General features: G+C 41.9%; 1 protein-coding gene across 9 annotated transcripts in view; it reads left to right on the forward strand.

The window, feature by feature from the left end:
- PTPN5 (protein tyrosine phosphatase, non-receptor type 5) overlaps positions 1–17,994 on the forward strand; it is a 138,571-nt gene that overhangs the window by 78,126 nt on the left and 42,451 nt on the right. For 5 of the 9 annotated variants that reach the window (XM_019552221.1, XM_019552220.1, XM_019552217.1 and 2 more), the window contains 5 exons: positions 2,511–2,558; positions 5,662–5,793; positions 10,415–10,596; positions 11,544–11,663; positions 14,381–14,464. In XM_019552221.1, the coding sequence (XP_019407766.1) occupies positions 10,435–10,596; positions 11,544–11,663; positions 14,381–14,464 (366 nt within the window). In that variant the 5' untranslated portion in view covers positions 2,511–2,558; positions 5,662–5,793; positions 10,415–10,434. Of the gene's footprint in view, positions 1–1,896; positions 2,559–5,661; positions 5,794–10,414; positions 10,597–11,543; positions 11,664–14,380; positions 14,465–17,994 lie in introns of those variants that run through there. The other 4 variants (XM_019552226.1, XM_019552225.1, XM_019552222.1 and 1 more) reach the window with 2 other exon arrangements.

The raw sequence follows: 17,994 nt of genomic DNA on the forward strand, positions 1-17,994 counted from the left end.
GCACCACTTCCCTTGGAAGTAGGTTCCAGAATCTAGCCGCCCTGACCGTGAAGTAGCGCCTCCTGATATCTAACCTAAACCTACCCTCTGCCAGCTTGTGACCATTATTCATCCTCAATTTTCATGGGAGCAGTAAGAAACCAGTGTCATTTCTATCATGCCTCTTCAGGTTGTTTTCAACTTTTTGGATTGTCTTTTTTTCCTTATGTAACAGAAGGAGTCGGGGTACTTCAGTGTTTTAGTTCACATGATTATGTTTTAGCCTATCATCAGGCCATCTCTCTATGCAGCACTACTCTGTTATTAGGAGGTAGCTTAAAACATTTTGGACGGCAGCAAGAACATGCCTGGGATGTTCTAATAGTCCATAGAAAACATGAACCATCTCAGGGCTTGATTCCAAGGTCACTGAAATTAATGCAAAGAACAGGTCTTCAAGATCTAGCGACACAGATGACTGGTTGTGAATTGGCTCAGGCTGTAAATACTGGCTGGCCAGTCTCCTTCACCGACAGTGGGAGATGAGGAGGAGGCAATTTTCCTTGCCAACTGATATTTCATATTTCAATCCCTTCCTGGCAACTTGTGATCTTGTTCTTGCTTCGGACCCTACATATCATAAGAATGGGCCTGGATGAATGTGAACATTTCTTCTGACTTCACCTCTTTTTCTCCCCTCCTACCCATCCCAGATGAAGTGGCAGGTGGACTGAGTGGGAGCAGTGTGAAAATTAACACAGAGGGAATGTATGACTCAGCATTCAGCAGGGAACTGCTGAGTATAAAGTCAACTAGTCTCCTCACACACTTTGGCACAAGGTTCTCATTCCCCTGGAGATTGGAAGAGGCCATTCTGGTTGGGACTGCACAGCCCACCAGTGGAGAACTGGAGCTGTGTTTGTTTTTTTAAAGCAATGTGTTTTAATAGAGAGAAGGAACACAGAAGTGTTTCAAAAAAGTGGATTATCTAAATTTCCTTTGTTATAGGGCAAGAGGATCAGCCTTGTGCTTGAGGAGCTAGACTGCTACTCAGGAGATGTTGATTCAGTGCCTGGCTTCTCACAGTCTTCCCGCAGAGCTCTGGGCAAGCCACTTACTGTCTCCAGACTTCAGTTTCTCATTTGTGAAACAGAAAATACTTTTGTTGTCTAATTAAACTGCAGTCAGTTCATGGAAGAGGCCATCTCTTACTATACATTTGTAGAGCACCTAGTGCCACGGGGCCTGATCTCAACTGGAAAATCCAGGTGCTGCATTATGCTACCACTAGTCCCTGGACATATTAAAATGTATGCTTTTTAGAGCAAAGACTGTGACTTCATATGTGTAGTAACTGTATAGCACCTAGCATGCTAAGACCTTGATCCTGACTCAGACCCCAGGGCATTACTGAAATAATAATGATGGTGGTGATGATGACAATGATAATTCATTAACATACCGTTAATGGACTGACAGCACAGTGACACCTATTACTAGAATCCTGCTGTCTGAAATGCTGCCTCCCATTCATCTAGTATCCAGCTCCCTCTTTGCTGCTTCCTGTGTGGAAAGCAGAGGAGTGGCAGGTGGGTTAGGGAGGAGATGGAACAGAATATCGGTAAACTTGATTAGCTGGATAAAGAACGACAGATAAAGAATTAAACAAGAAGAGAATGAGAATGCTACCAGCAGGTACTGTTGGTATTTTCAAGTCTAATGTCCTTTTTTTCCTTTAACCTCTGCAACCACTATCTCTTGCTAAAAATGTTGGGTTGGTTTTGGTTTTGTTTGTTTGTGGGTTTTTTGGGGGGTGCGGATTTTCCTAAACGATTGATCATGAGCCAGGTTTCACCCCAGAAGTGGTTGTAGTTCACTGAGTGGAGAGAGTGATTCCTATGACATAAACACTAGAATAATTGAATAGTTCTTTCAGATACATATGTACATTTCCTACTGAAAGCCATAGATTGTAAAAATGATTTGGACTCCCTCAGAATGAACAGCTTTATAAAATATAAGAGACCCTTATTGTTATTTCACTTTTCATGTTGCTTTTAATCTGGCATTAAATGGCTTCACAGTGTTTTCCCTCAGTATGGTGTATTGGTTTTTGCTTTGTTTTTCCTTCCTGGTAATCAGATATGGACTGAAGCAATAGTCACAACTTCTAGCATTCATGGGCTTAAGAAGTGGATCCATATCTTATGTCTGTTCCTGCTCTTACTCACCCAGTATGCTCTTTCAACAACACTGTCATAAAAATCATCTGTGGTTCCCATCCCTGCACCATTTCCATAGTCTATAAACTGTGGTCAGGGACATTTCTTAGCTGCTTCTTAACTGCCACTAATATGTGACAGGAAAGAGCAAAAGAGTCTGTTTAAGCTCATGCACAAGAATTTCTGGGTTCCTAGCTACTTTTTGCCTTTTGTTTCTTGTTTTTTGAAGTGCCCAGGTAAGTATTTTTGCAACTATACAAAAAAAGTTTTATTTTCTCAAGCTAACAAGTTGTATGTTTATTCTTTCAGAAGAGAGGAGCGAAGCAGATAGTTCTTCAACAATAAGCTGAAGAAGAGGTAAGTAGGCACTTGATATCATTGGCTGTATTTATGTTAAAGTCTTATATTTATAGCCTCAACGTGTTGTAGCTGAAGAATGTGCAATTGATCCCTTGCTGCTGATTTGTGTCCCAAGATCTGAGCTCTTATTTAAAAAAACAGCATCCTCCTAGCCCTTTCTGGTGGTGTAGATATTTGGAAAAGGAGAATGGAACTGAACTGAGACAGATGAAATTAGATCTTTCAGAGCCTGCTGCGAGCCTGAAACAGTGGCTCTGAAAGTTACGAACTGCTGCGTTCGTCTCCAAGAGGTAGACGATATCTCAGCCTTGTTATCTTTTTCAGTTGTGATAATTTTAGCAGAAACCTTCAGCTAATGTGCATTTCTTGGCACCTCAAGCAGTCACTTGGGGTGCTGTAAGTTTCTATTATATTTTCCACTTGGCTAACCAGAGCATCTTCTTCCCCCACTTCCAGCTTCTGGGCTGCCTATAAATATTGTCATAGCAAAATGTGAATTATTATTGAAAACTGAAAATGTCAGGAGAGCATAAAAATAAATTTATTTTAATATTAAATTAAATAACAGTTTTCAGAGGCTCTGCATCTCTGAGAATCAGGTCCCAGGTGTAGAAACTGGTTCATTTTTGGAGAGCTTTCTTTTTATCTGCTGTATGACAGAGACTACAGTCAAAGCATCTTGTTTGAATTAATTATCATTAGGTCATATTTTAATTCTTCTATAAACCCGACCATCATCTTTTGTTTAGGCTCCAAGTGGAACAAAGGATATAGCTACAATTTTAACTCTCACAAAGGAGTCTTGGGAGAGTTCCATTGACTTCCACTTTAATAGCAAACCGATTTTAGAATTGCTTCAGTGACTTAGAGAGCATAGCTGTGCACAAGTGGGGATGTGTGGATTTATACAAGTCATTTCCTGCTTTTGAAGCAGGCCTCTTGATGGTTTCCTGTTACTGGTGAAGGACATACTGAACACATAAGTTAAAAGTTTGGGCTCACTCCAGAGAAAGTTTGAAATGTTGCGTCAAGAGCTCATTTAACTCTGCATAACTCATCCCCTTTCCCACCGTCTGATTCTTATTGTAATGGTTCTGAATTGCATAAGTCACTTTGCATTCTACTGCATTTTCTTAACCAGACCTCTAGCCTTGTTCCCTTGTCCAGCCTTTTTATCCAGCTACTTGCAGCATGTCAGACTGCTTTAAATACAGCAAATCAATGAGAGAGATACTGGGACCCTGATGAGGTTGCATGGAAGTACCTTATGCTGCATTTTGAGAAGTAGCATATGGAAGACCTGCAAATAGCTGAAGGAGTTGTAGATGTGTTCTCAAGCCAAGAACAGTGTTCCCACTCCTTGACAAGACCTGTTAGATCTTGAACAAAAAGCACGGAGAGAAAGTGATCTTTTTTGGATGGTCAATCAGATCTATGTGTGATGATAGCAGCAGCAAGACATCTGCTATTTATAACAAATGTGTAAGGACCTTCCCATTTTATAAAGGTCAGATGTAAAGAAATTTCATTAAGATTGCTGAGCTGTCTGATACCAACCTCAGTCATTTTCTTGGGAAAAGGGGGAGACAGGGATGAGGGCATTTGCTACACAGAAAGCTGTCTATGATATGCAATAAGGCAGGTGTCCCCCTCTTACATTTTACTCCTCCTCACCTCCCACCCCCAAGCCCACCAGAGTGAAGAGATACATTTTTTCAAGAAGAACGACTGGCTCATGGGCTAATTGTCCCACTTTCCTTTGCTGATTGTGTTTCAGGTGAGAGGGAGAGAATTACTTGCTCCCTAAACAGTGTCATCCTCCTACTGCCCCACGGAGCCATACCTACTTCTGATTCTTTGCCTGTTCACCTCCCCCTGGTTAGAGCTGCTTATGCTTTTATGGATATAGGGCATTTTATTTCATCATTATGCAGACTTTGGATGGGGAAGATCTTTGTCCCCAATGCATATCTCAAAATCCGAGTATATGTAGAGTTACATAAATCTCTTGAGTCCATCCACAGAAAGAAAGCACAAGGTGTCTGCAGCATGTTTGGCTCTGGAGGGTTTGTGTTCCTTCCACTGAAACCATGAATGTAAAAAATGAATAAGTCAGACCCTGGGAGTTCCCTGCTGTCTTGTGCACAGCAGCATAAGCATAATACTGTACAATTGAAACATTTATCCTCTCAATCATGGCACATATGTTTGTTGCTCTAAGGCATCATTATCTTACTCATCATTGCTATAGCTGCCCTTTAGTTATGCAGTCAGGAAGTAGTGCTCTACAGTATGTGTCTTCCTAAGAATAGATTTAATTTATCTTTCTCTTTTCTTTCACCTACTATCTCCCTGTTTATCTATACATGTATCCACATGCAGCAAGAGGGGGACAAAGAGAGAGACAAATCTCAAGGAGAACAGTAATGAAATGTTGGGGTTATATGGGCTTAGGGGCCTATGTCAAACACTGACTGACGTAGGAAGAACCATCCCCTAAAAGTGGATTATTCTATAGTGGTGCATTCTAGAGTTGCATCTTCCTCTGCAACTTCTTTTGCTGGTAGCCAGTTTTAGGCAGGATGGCCCATCTAGTCCAGAATGCTGGACTAGATGGGCCATTGGTCTCATCCTATCTGGCAATTCCCTTTTTTTCTAAACTGCAAGGATGGTAGTTTGGATTGCAGCAATAGAAAATACTTGGCTTATTATGCCATTTCAAGCAAACTATTTGCTACCGGTGTTAAAGCACTCATAATGGTATTAGTGACTTAAAACATATTTTTAACCCAAAGAAGTTTGGTAGTGAGCATAATCCTATGGTAGTGAAGAAGCACCTTATGGTTTGTCCAGAATTTGTGACCCAGAATTAAGGATGATGGCTGACATCCGCCTAAATGAGCCAGCTTAAAATATTAAGTTTTGGTGAAGCATCTTATGCAAACATTGAATACAAACAGCTATGGTAAAAGAATGTTATGGCCTCGAAATCAAGCATTCAGTAATTAAAATAGGCCAGAATTTATACTGCCCATGCAACTTTAATTCATTTCCCTTCTGTGCATACATAATAATAATAGCCTTGCTTGTCATTACACAGGAAGTCTTTTCCAGAGCCTGGAGTGAAATCCGGCTTTCCTGAGTCCCTGTCCACTGGAATAACTGCATGAGAACACCTTTTCTAACTTTACAGCTCTGTCTCATTTACTATCCAGCCTCTTCACTGGATAAGGCAAGGACCTTTTAATTAATCATAATAACCATTTAATTAATAATTGTCACGCAAGTGCTGCACATTGACAGCAGTTTAATTCAAGATATGCTTTAGAATTGATTTAATTCCATCAGTACAGAACTTTGAGAGGGCATTCTTTCATAAGTTGAAAGCTGGTTTATATTGGTTTGTATACATTGATGTGTTTTAATTTGGTGCAAGTCCTTTATACAGAAAAAGCATAAACCATAATTCACATGTACAATGCCAGGTCATGGACAAATAAGGTCACGTGGTTGATCTTAATTCTGGCATTTTATAGCATTTGAATTCTTGATTTTGAGTGCCTATACACATGCTCTGGAATATGGGCAGGGGGTCATTTTACTTAGAGTGGTTCCCAGTGAGCCATTCTAATTAAAACACCTCAGCGTCACATATATTAAGCCCCTGCATGTTTAAAAATGACCACGGGACACTTTAACTAAAACTCATTCGACCAGCTTTAGTTAAAGTACCCCAGTGACTATTTTTAAACCCCTGGGGGCTTATACATGTGACTCTGCAGCAATGAAGAGTATATATCTAATTAGAACACAGAGGAGATTCAATAAATTAAGTCTGCTCTAACCCATTCTAATGTGTATAGCCGCCCATTACTAAAATACATACATACTTTTCATATGTAACTTCGTAGGTTTTAGATAGCAAGCTGGAAAATATAAATGGCTACCATCTGGAACTATTTTGGCTCTACACATAGGTTATCAACAAAGATTAAATCTGGGACTTTTAGACCTCTATCATATGAGGTTAAAACAGCGAAAAGCAGGATTCCTGGCTGTAGACAGGAATATACTGCTTTGGTTTGAGATGACAGAGTCAAGCATGTAACTTTTACACATTAATTCTGAAAGGCAGTGTAGCTGAGTGGATTAAACTTGGGTCTGTCAGCTTTCCATTTCCATTTTGCAAGAAGTGACCTTGTGCAACCTCTCAGCTATTCCTTCTATGAAATAGAGAAATGATACTTGCATTCTTTTTAAAGTAGAATGGTATGAGTTTTTGAAATAACAGGAGTAGTGAAATGCACAGAATTCCTAACACTTGTCACGGAAAAGCTGATTCTGAAATTTGTGGACCCTTGGCTTCTAGCTCAGCACGCACATCCAAAGTTAGGCCCAAGATAATCACTGTTGCTTTAGCTGTGTTATGTCTGGAGCTCTAGCTCAATGCCCAACATAAAGGCTGCTCACTGGGGCTTAAAAGTGTGGTCGGTGCAACTGAGCTGTAGGAAGGATCTAGGTGCATTGCTCAGTGCAGGTTAAGAGAGATTAAGAATCTTTAGAACATGGCCAGTGCAAACAAATGTTTGGAGATTTTAGGATCAAGCCTTAATAAACTGACATGGTCCATATGCAAAAGGAAAGCCAAGACTTATAATTCAGTCAAATCTGAATGCATTTTTACCAAGATAGCAAAGTCACCTTTCTGACCTTATAATTACTCCCCTGCTAAATGTCACATTCCTGCTCCATAGATGGAGCCATCTTTTTCTCTAAGCTTGTTCTTGAAAATGGCTGTAGTGTTTTACAGCCTGAAGTAGATTGCAAGCATGGGAAATTTCAGCTTAAACTACTAAAGGATGGCACAGCTGAAAAGAGGAACATATAGTTAGGGCGACCATATTATTGTTAAGAGGATCCAGGATGAGGTAAGGGAATCCAAGATGGGGGGAGCCAGTGCATGCACATCCCCAACCCCACTTAAGCATGGACACACTCACACACACATACACCCCAATCCCAGGCGCACACATACACACACACACACCCCTGACCCCACGCCTCCCAGGAGCTCTGAGGGTGGGGCGGGACAATGCAGAGGCCTGTGGCTGGCCTTCATCTCAAATGCACAGACCCTGGATCTGGCTGGGAGCAGCCCCTCCCCCCTGCCACCAGCAGGCAACCAAGACCACGATGTACAGCCTGAGCATTGGCATTGGCATCGGCCGTAGCTGCAGGGCATGACACTGCCTGCGGTGGACAGCCATCCCAGCCCACTCCCCTGGCTCCAGCCAGTGCTCAGCATGAGCCAGCCTGGGCACTGCAGGCAGCCACAGCCTCTGCCTGCAGCAGCCGAATCAAGGACTTTTGCTTCAATTTATACCAACTGGCCAGGATGCTAGGGTGGCCTGAGAAATCCAGTACTGTCCCAGCCAATCTGGGATGTATGGTCACCCTGCTTACATTGAAAGCATTTAGACAACCTTCACAATAAGCATCACTACTAGCAATTACACTTTTGAATCTTTTGTCCACACTGCACACAGCTGTATCAGTGCAAGGCTTTTGCACTTGGGTAAGTATCTGGGGAGCAAACACAACTTCTTGATGACAAGGAACATTCCTGGTGATTTTTACAGTTGGTTGTGGGATACTAACTGGAAGCCTGGAGGATATATAGTGTTAGGGGTCAAATTCCTATGATCCTACCAACTGTATTCCATAAATCTTGGCTAGGGACAGAAACTGCACATCAACCAATATAAGTGATCAGAAACTGGTTCAAGTCTGTAACAGAACAGAAGTTCAGTGCACATAAACTGTTTTCAAAATAGTGGGTGGACTAGCTTTGGCCTTGGCCCAAGCTGTCTGCTCCAGCCAAGCAGGGAGGCTTCTGGGTTGGGCCACTGCAGGCATGTGGCTACATTTCCAGCATCAATGTCTGTTCACTTGCTTATCAGTTCAGTCTACACAGCTTAGACTAACCTGCAATGAGTAAATCAAGATACACAAGCTTTTACTTGGTCAGTATGGTAATATTACATGTTTTATTGGTGTTTCTTTATTATAAAATGAAATAGTGATTATGAAAACAATGGGACTGAATCATGGTGGGCTAATAATGGCAGTCAGCCAACTAGAATGAATGTGTGCCTCTGTGTGTGTGTGTGTGTGTGTGTGTGTGTGTGCACGCGCGCGCGCTGTGCACTTCTTGAGAAATAATTGCACAGTGAATATGCAAAAGAGATGCCAACAACCAATCAGATCTCATGGAAATGCACAGCTGATTTATAAAAACCTGTGTAGTTCTGAGTCAATTATAGTACAGCATCTCTGCCCTCTGGCCAAAGCAATTCCCTTTCTCTGTCATCATTTATAGTGATACTCATAAATGAAACAAATTGACTGGAGATTTATTGAGAACTCATTTGAAAAATAGTAACCCTGAAAGGCTGAGCCACTCCAGAAGTAGGTGATAAGTACATTTCAAATGATTCTACCCAGCCTTTCAATTGAAGATGCTGAGTGCCTTGTACAGAGGCCTAGCAGCCTCATCCCCAGATGAAATCTGTGCTCAGGTACAAAAGCTGAGATCCTGGTAGGAAGCTGGAAGCACTACCCAAACACCTTGTTCTCTCAAGCAGGAACAGCATAAGAGCTCCACCCTGCCTTCCCTTGTGTAGGAGGAGAAGAACAAGCAGAGAAATGGGAATAAGAACTCCTGCTTCTGCCTATCCTTCCATTACTTTATTTAGAGAAGGGAGACAGGCTGCTTCTATAAAGTCTTATGCTGAATTTTAGGTCACATCTTTAGCTGGTATAAATACACTGTGCTGTCTATCTTGGTGGAGCCATGGCCAGTTAGTGACTGCTGAGGATTGGACCCAGGGTGACAATTCCTGGACCATTAGAAAAATAAATAGTAAAAGAAATGTTCTGTTTAAATCTTATAAAAGCAAGCCACAATGATAGCTCTTCTGCAGCCCTTATCCTCTGTGTATGTATATGGTTGTATGACAGGTTTAAGAGGCTGGTCTTGTTCATGGGCAGTCTCAGAGAATCTCTTCTCAGCAGTATAAATTAGGAGTAATTTCACTGAATAGGCCTGATTTTTTCCACTGCTTCACAGCTTGTGAATTCATTTACACCTATATAAAGTAGGTGTAAAATGCTATTAATATAGGGCTAGTCACTCAGATAGTGGCATAAATTAGTTAAGCTCCATTGAAGTTAAAGGTGCTACAGCAACATTAAGCAGTACTGAGAGCAGAATCCAAGCCAGAAATCCTTGACATAAACAGGCTGCTGCTATTATTATTATTATTATCTACTTGGGGTTTGTGAGTTGGGAGACCCCAACCAAGATTTGTGCCTCCGGATCCAAAGAGACTACCTTGAGAGCTTACAGTCTATATAAAGAAGGCAGGCAAAGAGGAAAGAAAAGAAACAAAGGCAGAGAGAGAGATGAAGTGACTTGCCTAACGTCACAGAGCCTGTGAGTGGCAGAGTCAGTGGTAGAACTCAGTAACTGCTCCTTTTTCATAAAAGAAGAAGAAAATACAACAAAAAGATGCAGCAATGTAAATGAGAATTTATTAACAACAAAGCCAAGGTTCTCTACCTCCAGAAATAAAGGGAAAATAATTTATCCTCCCACACGTCCTTTTTCTGACGAAGGTAGGTGAATACTGCCGCACTAATAGAGTGTGACGCTTGAATCTCGAGCTGCACTTACTGATGCAGAACTGAGAGGCGACCAACCTCTTTGCAAAAATAATAGTCCTTGCAGTCTCCGCAACAGCTGCAGGGTTCCACTGCTATTCATTCCCTGTGCTTGTCATTTGCATTTGAAGGTCTTTCCAAGCCAGCAGCGATGGAGTCAATGGATGAAACTGAAGGACCGCAAGGACAGCAGAGTGGAAAGGAACAATCCCGAAAAGCCTCACAGAGAACCCCGCAGCCTGGGTGGGCTGCCTGGTGGACTGCACTCAAATCTGGAGGGAACATGTGCTTGTTCGCCCTCTCACAGATATTGGTAAGGTGCTTTGTAGCTTGCTCAGAGATGAAACCCTCATTCTAAATACTTCCTTGTTGCTGGGATTTTTCCCAGCCATGCATTGTGACGGCCAGCACCCCAGCTGGTGTATATTGGCATAGCTGTGTTGAAATCAGTGGTATTCTTGTCATTTCCACAACTACCATACATTGCAACTGCAACTAGACCTGTGGCTATGCCAGCTTTCTAAGCACCCTTCCCTTTAACTGCTCCTCTGCAAATGCCCCTTTACCAGCCAACCAATTGCAGATATCACAATGGGTAGTACTGGAGAAAGTATTCTGGTTATGGAGTGTGGAGTAGGGATGATGGGGTAGAGTTAAAGTTCTGATGTGTGGTGTGTGGGCCAGGAATGATAATTTTTGCTCTTCTTAGTGGAGAAGGAAAGTCCATGGAAAGCAGGCAGCTTTTAATATTCTTAATTTACTTGCTTTATTATGAGTGTGTGTCACCCATGTTGCATGTGTCATCCCTGAGTGTTAAAATGGAATGTTTTTTGTGACTGCACACACACATGTATGTCTTTTTGTCTGGTGTGTGCTCCACTGGATGGATATAGCTGTATGCAAGAGTGGCAGCATGATGTGTACATTAATAACCCCCATGAAAGGTTCAGAAACCAAAGGGTATCCCTTACAGTGTTGTCTTTTATAGATTCTCTGGGGCAGACCCTCTGCTGATGTAAATTAGTAAGACTCCATTTAACTCAGTGGTGCTAGACTGATTTACATCAGCTAAGCATCTGGCCTCTGTCTTTGTATCCTAGTTAAGCTGCAGCATAGAAAATACCTGACTTCTTAAAGGGAAAATGATGATCAGCATAAAAGCAATGAGAACTAAATTAGTTAATTATGCAGTCTTGAAATGAAAATGAATGTTTGTCTAATGAGGAATGCTCATTATGTATTATCTGATTGATTGCACAGCTTCTCTGCATGATGTTATGGTACAACGGTTACAGGACATTCCCAACAGCTCAGAACGCCTTTGACCTAATGTCGTACTTGCTTATGCCATTTGGACAGTTCGTGTCAAATCCAGGGGTGGTAAGTTCACTTATTCCTCTCTATTAAATAGAAGACTAACGTCAGTAGGCTTCAGGAATATTTTTTGGTATTTTCTTGGATTAAATGTATAAAACACATACTAGATAGCATGTTGTTAATTCTCTGCTGTGCACCTGCTGGGGAATGGAGAAAAACTTCTCTGGAAACAAATACATAGAGAATTAATCTTTAAAAATCCATTTTGGTTTTCTATGATTCAGTGATGAAATCAGTGTGATAGAGTTTTTATATCTATTTGAAAAGTGTTAATGACAGCACAAGAAGCAAGGCAGTAGAGAATCAAATCCATAAGATTTACTTCACAGGGACAAGCCAGAACTCAATTTATGATGGCAATTAAAAAGCTTAGATTCTTCAGAAGCTGCAGAGACCACATAAGGGTCACCAGACTAGTTTCAGAAGTGGGCCAAACTCTGGCCTTGGTTATATCCATGGCAACACTCTGGAGACTATGAGTTTAACTGACTTGCAGTTTCACTACAAATGTGCTTTAAATCACTAGCCACATCATAACCAAAATGTAAATGTCCTGATTTCTTTAAGTAGTGTTAGAGTGATGTTGTAGCCGTCACCAATAAAAAGACTTGCCTCTTCCTGATTTTCTTTTTTTAAAGTCGTTTTCAGCTGTGTCTATATTTAAAAAAAAATTGCACTGGTATAAAGCTACCCAGGTATGAAAACCCCAATGTCTTTTACCAATGTAATATGGACTTTCCAGCAGTGTGACTTAATGTGATGAGTTATAGTTGTAATTCTACTAACGTAATTTTGTAAAGAAATAAATAGAGTGTTTGTTAAATGAGGGCTTTGGGTACTAGATCCTTTAAAAATCAGGTCATAGATGTTTATCAGGTGGGAGTTTGGACTCACGGCACATAGCCTCTCTGGGAGTGGGTGGGCAGTACATATAGGGAATTGGTCTCTCTGCATCATGTGGTTAAAGTACACTTTGAGACTGCTTTCTGGGTTTGCTAAGCAATGTATATTACCCCTCCTTTTTTTATTATCAACAAGTATGTCTTATTTGACTTTTCTCAGTTGGATTCATTACGCATAATCAAAGCCCCTCATACAGTGGGAGGCACTCACATTATCTGCATTTTGTTGCTATGGGTCAAGTCACAGATGGATCGCCTGTCATGGAAATGTCCAAACTGAGGAGTATTTGAATAAAAGCGAGCTTCATGCTGGCTCAGCGTGGAGGAGGGAGATAATTTGAATGAAAAACAGTGAAACCGTAAGTCAGATCCTGTCCCACCTGTCAGGCAGCAACAGGGCACTTATGGGTGTTCATGTGACATTCTCTTCCACCCTCCTTAAGTCTGAAAAAACATTAAAATATCTGCTTTTGTAACATGCCTTCATTTTAGCCATAAAGCTAAATCGCAGGAAGCAGTGTAGAGGACGACCCACCAGCCTTTGACATTAGAAATTTTTCAATGAGTTGTGCAGGATGGAATAGGCACTTAGACACCTGTTCTAACATTTAGGAGCCCACGTGGATTTAGACATCTAAGTGCAATCCTATTTCACCCTGCTCAAGTCATTGAAAACTCCTCAGCACAAAAGGGGAGTAGGTCTTGCTGCTTTGTGTAGTTTTAGTCTTAAGATTCAGAAGAAAGCACTAAACAAATGTAGATGTATTGATGGCTTTTCAGGGACTCAGGCAGGATGGAACAGGATTACATTTAGACTTCTAAGTCCATTTAAGGGTCTAATACATGGAACTGCACCTAGCCAAAAATAGAACAGGTTCAGGCCTTGTATATTTGCATGTACACAGATGTTCATGTACGTAATTGATTATTACTTATTAGAGTACTATATTTGTCTTCAGATGGTTATATGAGCTAATTCCAGAGCATATTCCTTGCCTCATTTAGTTAATAGGATTTTGCTCACATTCTTGACTATCAGATGGAGTAAAATTCACTCCTTGCATAAAGGGCCAGCACAGTGGCCATGTGTGAACCATGTGTAACCTCCAGTAGGCCATGAGGGATACATCAGCATGACTTTCACTCAGGTTGCTGCAAACAGTCACAACATTCCCTGTATTGCATAAAACAACAGCAACAATAAAAACAAAAGTCAGAGTTTCTGGATCATAGAGTTTGTGCTAAAGAAATACAGTAATGGGAAATATTTGTGTCATTTGCACAATGCCAAGGAAAATGCCATTTATTAAGAATACTCAGTCAAGTGAGTAAAATGAAAGCTATTCTCTTTGGGTGAACTTTATCCCTATGCAGAGGAGATAGCACAAGGTCTATGTACTACTTATACCCTCTTCAGAGGGATAGAATTATACCACTTGTGTAAATGAAAAATGAGCATAAGCTGCAAAATCAAGATGTGGTCTGGTTATGTGATCCAGTTATGGATTTCAAAATCAAGATGTGGATCTGGTTATGGATTTCAAGGACTCATGGGTTGAGAAGAGGAGCCAGCATTTCAGAAGGGACACATGACAGCAAAGCCTAGCTGCAAAGTCTGGAGATAGATCTGGTTTTGGATTTCAGATCCAGATGGTTTGAGAGCCATCTCTGCAGACAAAAGCTATCTATATGGGAAATCCAGTAATGAATACAAAATGATTAGCAGAACAGTAAGTGCAGTCAGTCACTCACACTTACTGTTCTTTCACGTCCTTTAAAAATGCAGTGTCAGTTATTGTCATTTCTACTGTTTCACAGGATCTGACAAGAGATGGGAGTTCTGTGATGTCATATTTCCTGCTATCTTTAATTTCTTTAGGACTGTTACTCGTAGGAGCTCTGGTAAGCAACAATATGAAAAATTCAGTGTCGTTACTGAAAAATGCTAAACGTATACACACCTTCTTACCATAAGTTTTTATAAGGTGTCTCATTTACTATGAGTCGTTGATTTTGAAGTAATAACTTCAGGGCTATTTCCACATAATTACTGCATGCTTTATGTAGCAAAGTGATGACTGCATTTTCCCCCTATTCATTTTCCTTGATGAATTGGTGATTCATGAGAGACTTTTACTTCTCCCACCCACAAGAGGAGAATATTCTTCCATGGAATAGAAACGATAGAGTCCAGCGAAGAAAAGAGCTAATCTTACTGCCATAGGAGTTGATTGTAAGGCACCCATTGACTGTAGTGGCAACAGGATTCAGCCCACAGCACTGAAATATTTTGGGAATTAAGACATAAGCATATGTAGGCCAAGGCCTACCTGCATAGCAAAATCAGTAGTATAATTCTACTATGTTAGCTCTCAACCTTCAGGGAGGGAGGGAGAATGCATTGTGCCTTCCTCCTGGGCTCTGTAGCTGGCATGAAGATGAATGATGCCTGGGAAATGCAGGAGGAATGCTTTTTAATTTGTGGAAAAATCTCATTGTGGTACACACATAACCAGGGTGCAAGATCCCAGTACGTTTTCATGTGGGAGAGAGGGAAAGAAAATAGAGAAAACATAGCCATGAAATATGGAAATATTGGGAGAACGTGGCTTCATATTCTGCCATATGCAATGTACCTTCTGGCAGGCAGGGAATAGCAATAGTTAACTTACATGTAGTTTGAGTGAGTAAGCATCATAATGCAGTGTGTACCATAGTTGAGTTCACTCAGGGGCAGTATGCTGGCAGAGGCTTCTGCTTAATGTATTGAGCTGAACATATTTTTTAAAGCCATTTACAAAGCATGGTAATTAGAATTAATGCCTCCATTATTATTATCATTAATGTGGGCAGCGAGGTTATCCCAGCTATGCAGTTTTCTACCTTGCTGATGCTGCTGTTCTTTCACCAGGTGCATTGTGCAATCAAATTAATACATTTCTGATGAGTTTTGTAATTGCAAGTATTAAAGTACAAGAACAGGATTCATATCCTTGATGAACTGTATGAATTTTAGGATATGTCACAGTGAAACATTCCACACTATAAACCAGAATAATTAGGGCTGTGATTTCCTTACAAATCCTAATCTGTAGCTGTGTTGAAATATTGTGGAACTGGTTTATCGTGAAGTTGTGTTTGTCACATGGGTTAGGTTTTAGTGAAAGTTCACGAAAATCCCCAAATTGTTCGTTTACTCCCATGATGCTCAACCACGGTCCTGCAGGGTGCCACACAATGTTATCACTGTTAGATGTGCTGTGCAAACATGATTCACAAGATAAAGCCAGAGATTTTAAAAAGGAATGAATTCCTATGAATTCATAGCATTAAAAGCCTTCTGACCTACTGTGGTCTTTCTGAGTCCTTTGCAACAGGAGACCTACTCCTTTTCTGTAGTAAAAAACCAGGTCAAAACTATGAACTGGCATTTTCTGAGGGGTGTCTCAAGTCTAAAAATATTGTGAACCACTGATTTACTCCTATGATTCAGGAGTGACTCCATTCAATTGAGTAGAGTTTATACCAGGAGTCAGCAACTCCCGGCACGTGTGCTGAGTACAGCATGTGAGGCCATTTTGCTTGGCACACCACTGCCAGCCTGGGCCCTTGGCAGCTGTTGCCAGCCACGAAGCCCAGGCTGTTCCCAGCAGGTAGCTGGGCACCTGCAAGCCCTGCTGCAAGCAAACTGGGCTCTGTGGTTGGCAGCAGCTACGCAGAGCCTGGGCCGGTCGCAGCCAGGAGGCTGCAAACATCTGCTCTGGCATTAGCTCCATACTGGCAGGTGCACATGCACCTTGGGGTGGACAGTGGGTGAGGGACCTGAGGCAATGCAACCCCAGCCTCTCCTATGCTGCTGGCACAGAGCTGATGACTGGGCTCTGGAGCCCAGCACAGCTGTTTGTAGCCAGCCTGGGCTCTGGGCAGCTGCAGCAAGCTCTACAGCCCCATCATCAGCTCCATGCTGACAGCGACTGCACGTGCATCTCAGAGCAGACAGCAGGAGGCCTGTGCTGCTTCAGGCCCTATCCCCACCATCTGCTCTGAGGCGCGTGTGCAGCTGCTGGTGTGGAACTGATGCTGGAGCCTGGAGCAGCTGTTTGCAGTCTCCCGGCTGCAAGTGGCCCTGGCTCGGCTGTTGAGCCCTCCTGACTCCCACCCACTTGGACCCCAACCCCTAGGATGAGGCTGGCACTACTCCTTGCCAGGAGTGCCACACCTTTGCAGGCTTAGCTGTGCAGGGTGGGTAGGTGGTTGGGCTGATGGGCAGGCTCCAAGCCGGGCCTCAGCCAGTTGGGCTGCAGCCCAGGTGGCTGGCTCCCTAAGGAAGCACAGGGCCTCAGGCGGGACCAGGGCATTGTTGGGCCAGTGGCCCAGGAACCCGGCTCTGTGTGCCTGCGCACCTGGTTCTGTGTGTGTCTGGTTCTGTGTGTCTGTGTGGATGTTTGTGTGCATGTGTCTATTCTGGGTGTGTTCTGGTTCTCTGTGTTTGTGCATGTGGTTCTCTGTGTGCGTGTGTCTGGTTCTCTCTCTGCTCTCCTTTTTCTTTCTCGCTCTCCTCTTTCTCTTATTTGTCTTTTTTCTCTCTCTCTCATTACAACATGCTCAACAAAAAAGGAATACACAGTGACAAAGGCAACATTTATAATTATTAACTATACTAATATGCAGTGTGTCCTGCCATGTACCCCCCTACCCCCATTTTGTTTTTCTGGCATGCCTGCACTCCAGCACATCCAAGGTAGACGTTGTGGTTTTTTCGGCAGTCCAGCCAAAAAACATTGCCTACCCCTGGTTTATAATTTAGGGAAAGAGAACAGATTTGACATATTCCAGTCATTTGAAACACTGAAACATTCTGAAACTTTTGTATAACAATGCAGCATTATAACATAATTCCCTTTTAATCAAGTTTTCTAGGGACCATAGATTGTAATTTGTTTTCAGTTAACAGGCACTCAGGCAGTGCATAGTTACTGCATAACCATGAATTTCACTAGAAGCAGAGTGTGCTCCACAAACATAGAGGTCACAGAGCCTCTCTATCCCCAGCAACTCCTTCTCATGCTTGGTCACACGGGATTTACAATCTGAAAACATCTGCTGTTGTAGGCATTTGCAAAACAGTATGGCGTAAACAATAATTTTACTTAGCAAGAAATTGGAAAATAATTGCAAACAATGGGCTTTGGCAAGGTTTCTAGAGCCCTAAGCTGTGGTATAATGTGCTATTTCACAAACAGGTTTCTCTGTAGTTTTTTTACCCCAGCTCATCTCAAACAAGCTTCTTTCAATTGTTCCTTGTGGTTCTTTAATTGTGTTGCTGCATGGAAAAGGATCTGCATAGAGAACAGGCTAGAAGGGGATATCTTCTGGGCATATGGGTGCATTTATGATTAAATTACCTTTCATCAGAAGAAAATCCTTTCCAC

Source organism: Crocodylus porosus, unplaced genomic scaffold (genome assembly GCF_001723895.1).
Source record: "Crocodylus porosus isolate Cpor-Errol unplaced genomic scaffold, CroPor_comp1, whole genome shotgun sequence".
Classification (NCBI taxonomy): Eukaryota; Metazoa; Chordata; order Crocodylia; family Crocodylidae; genus Crocodylus; species Crocodylus porosus.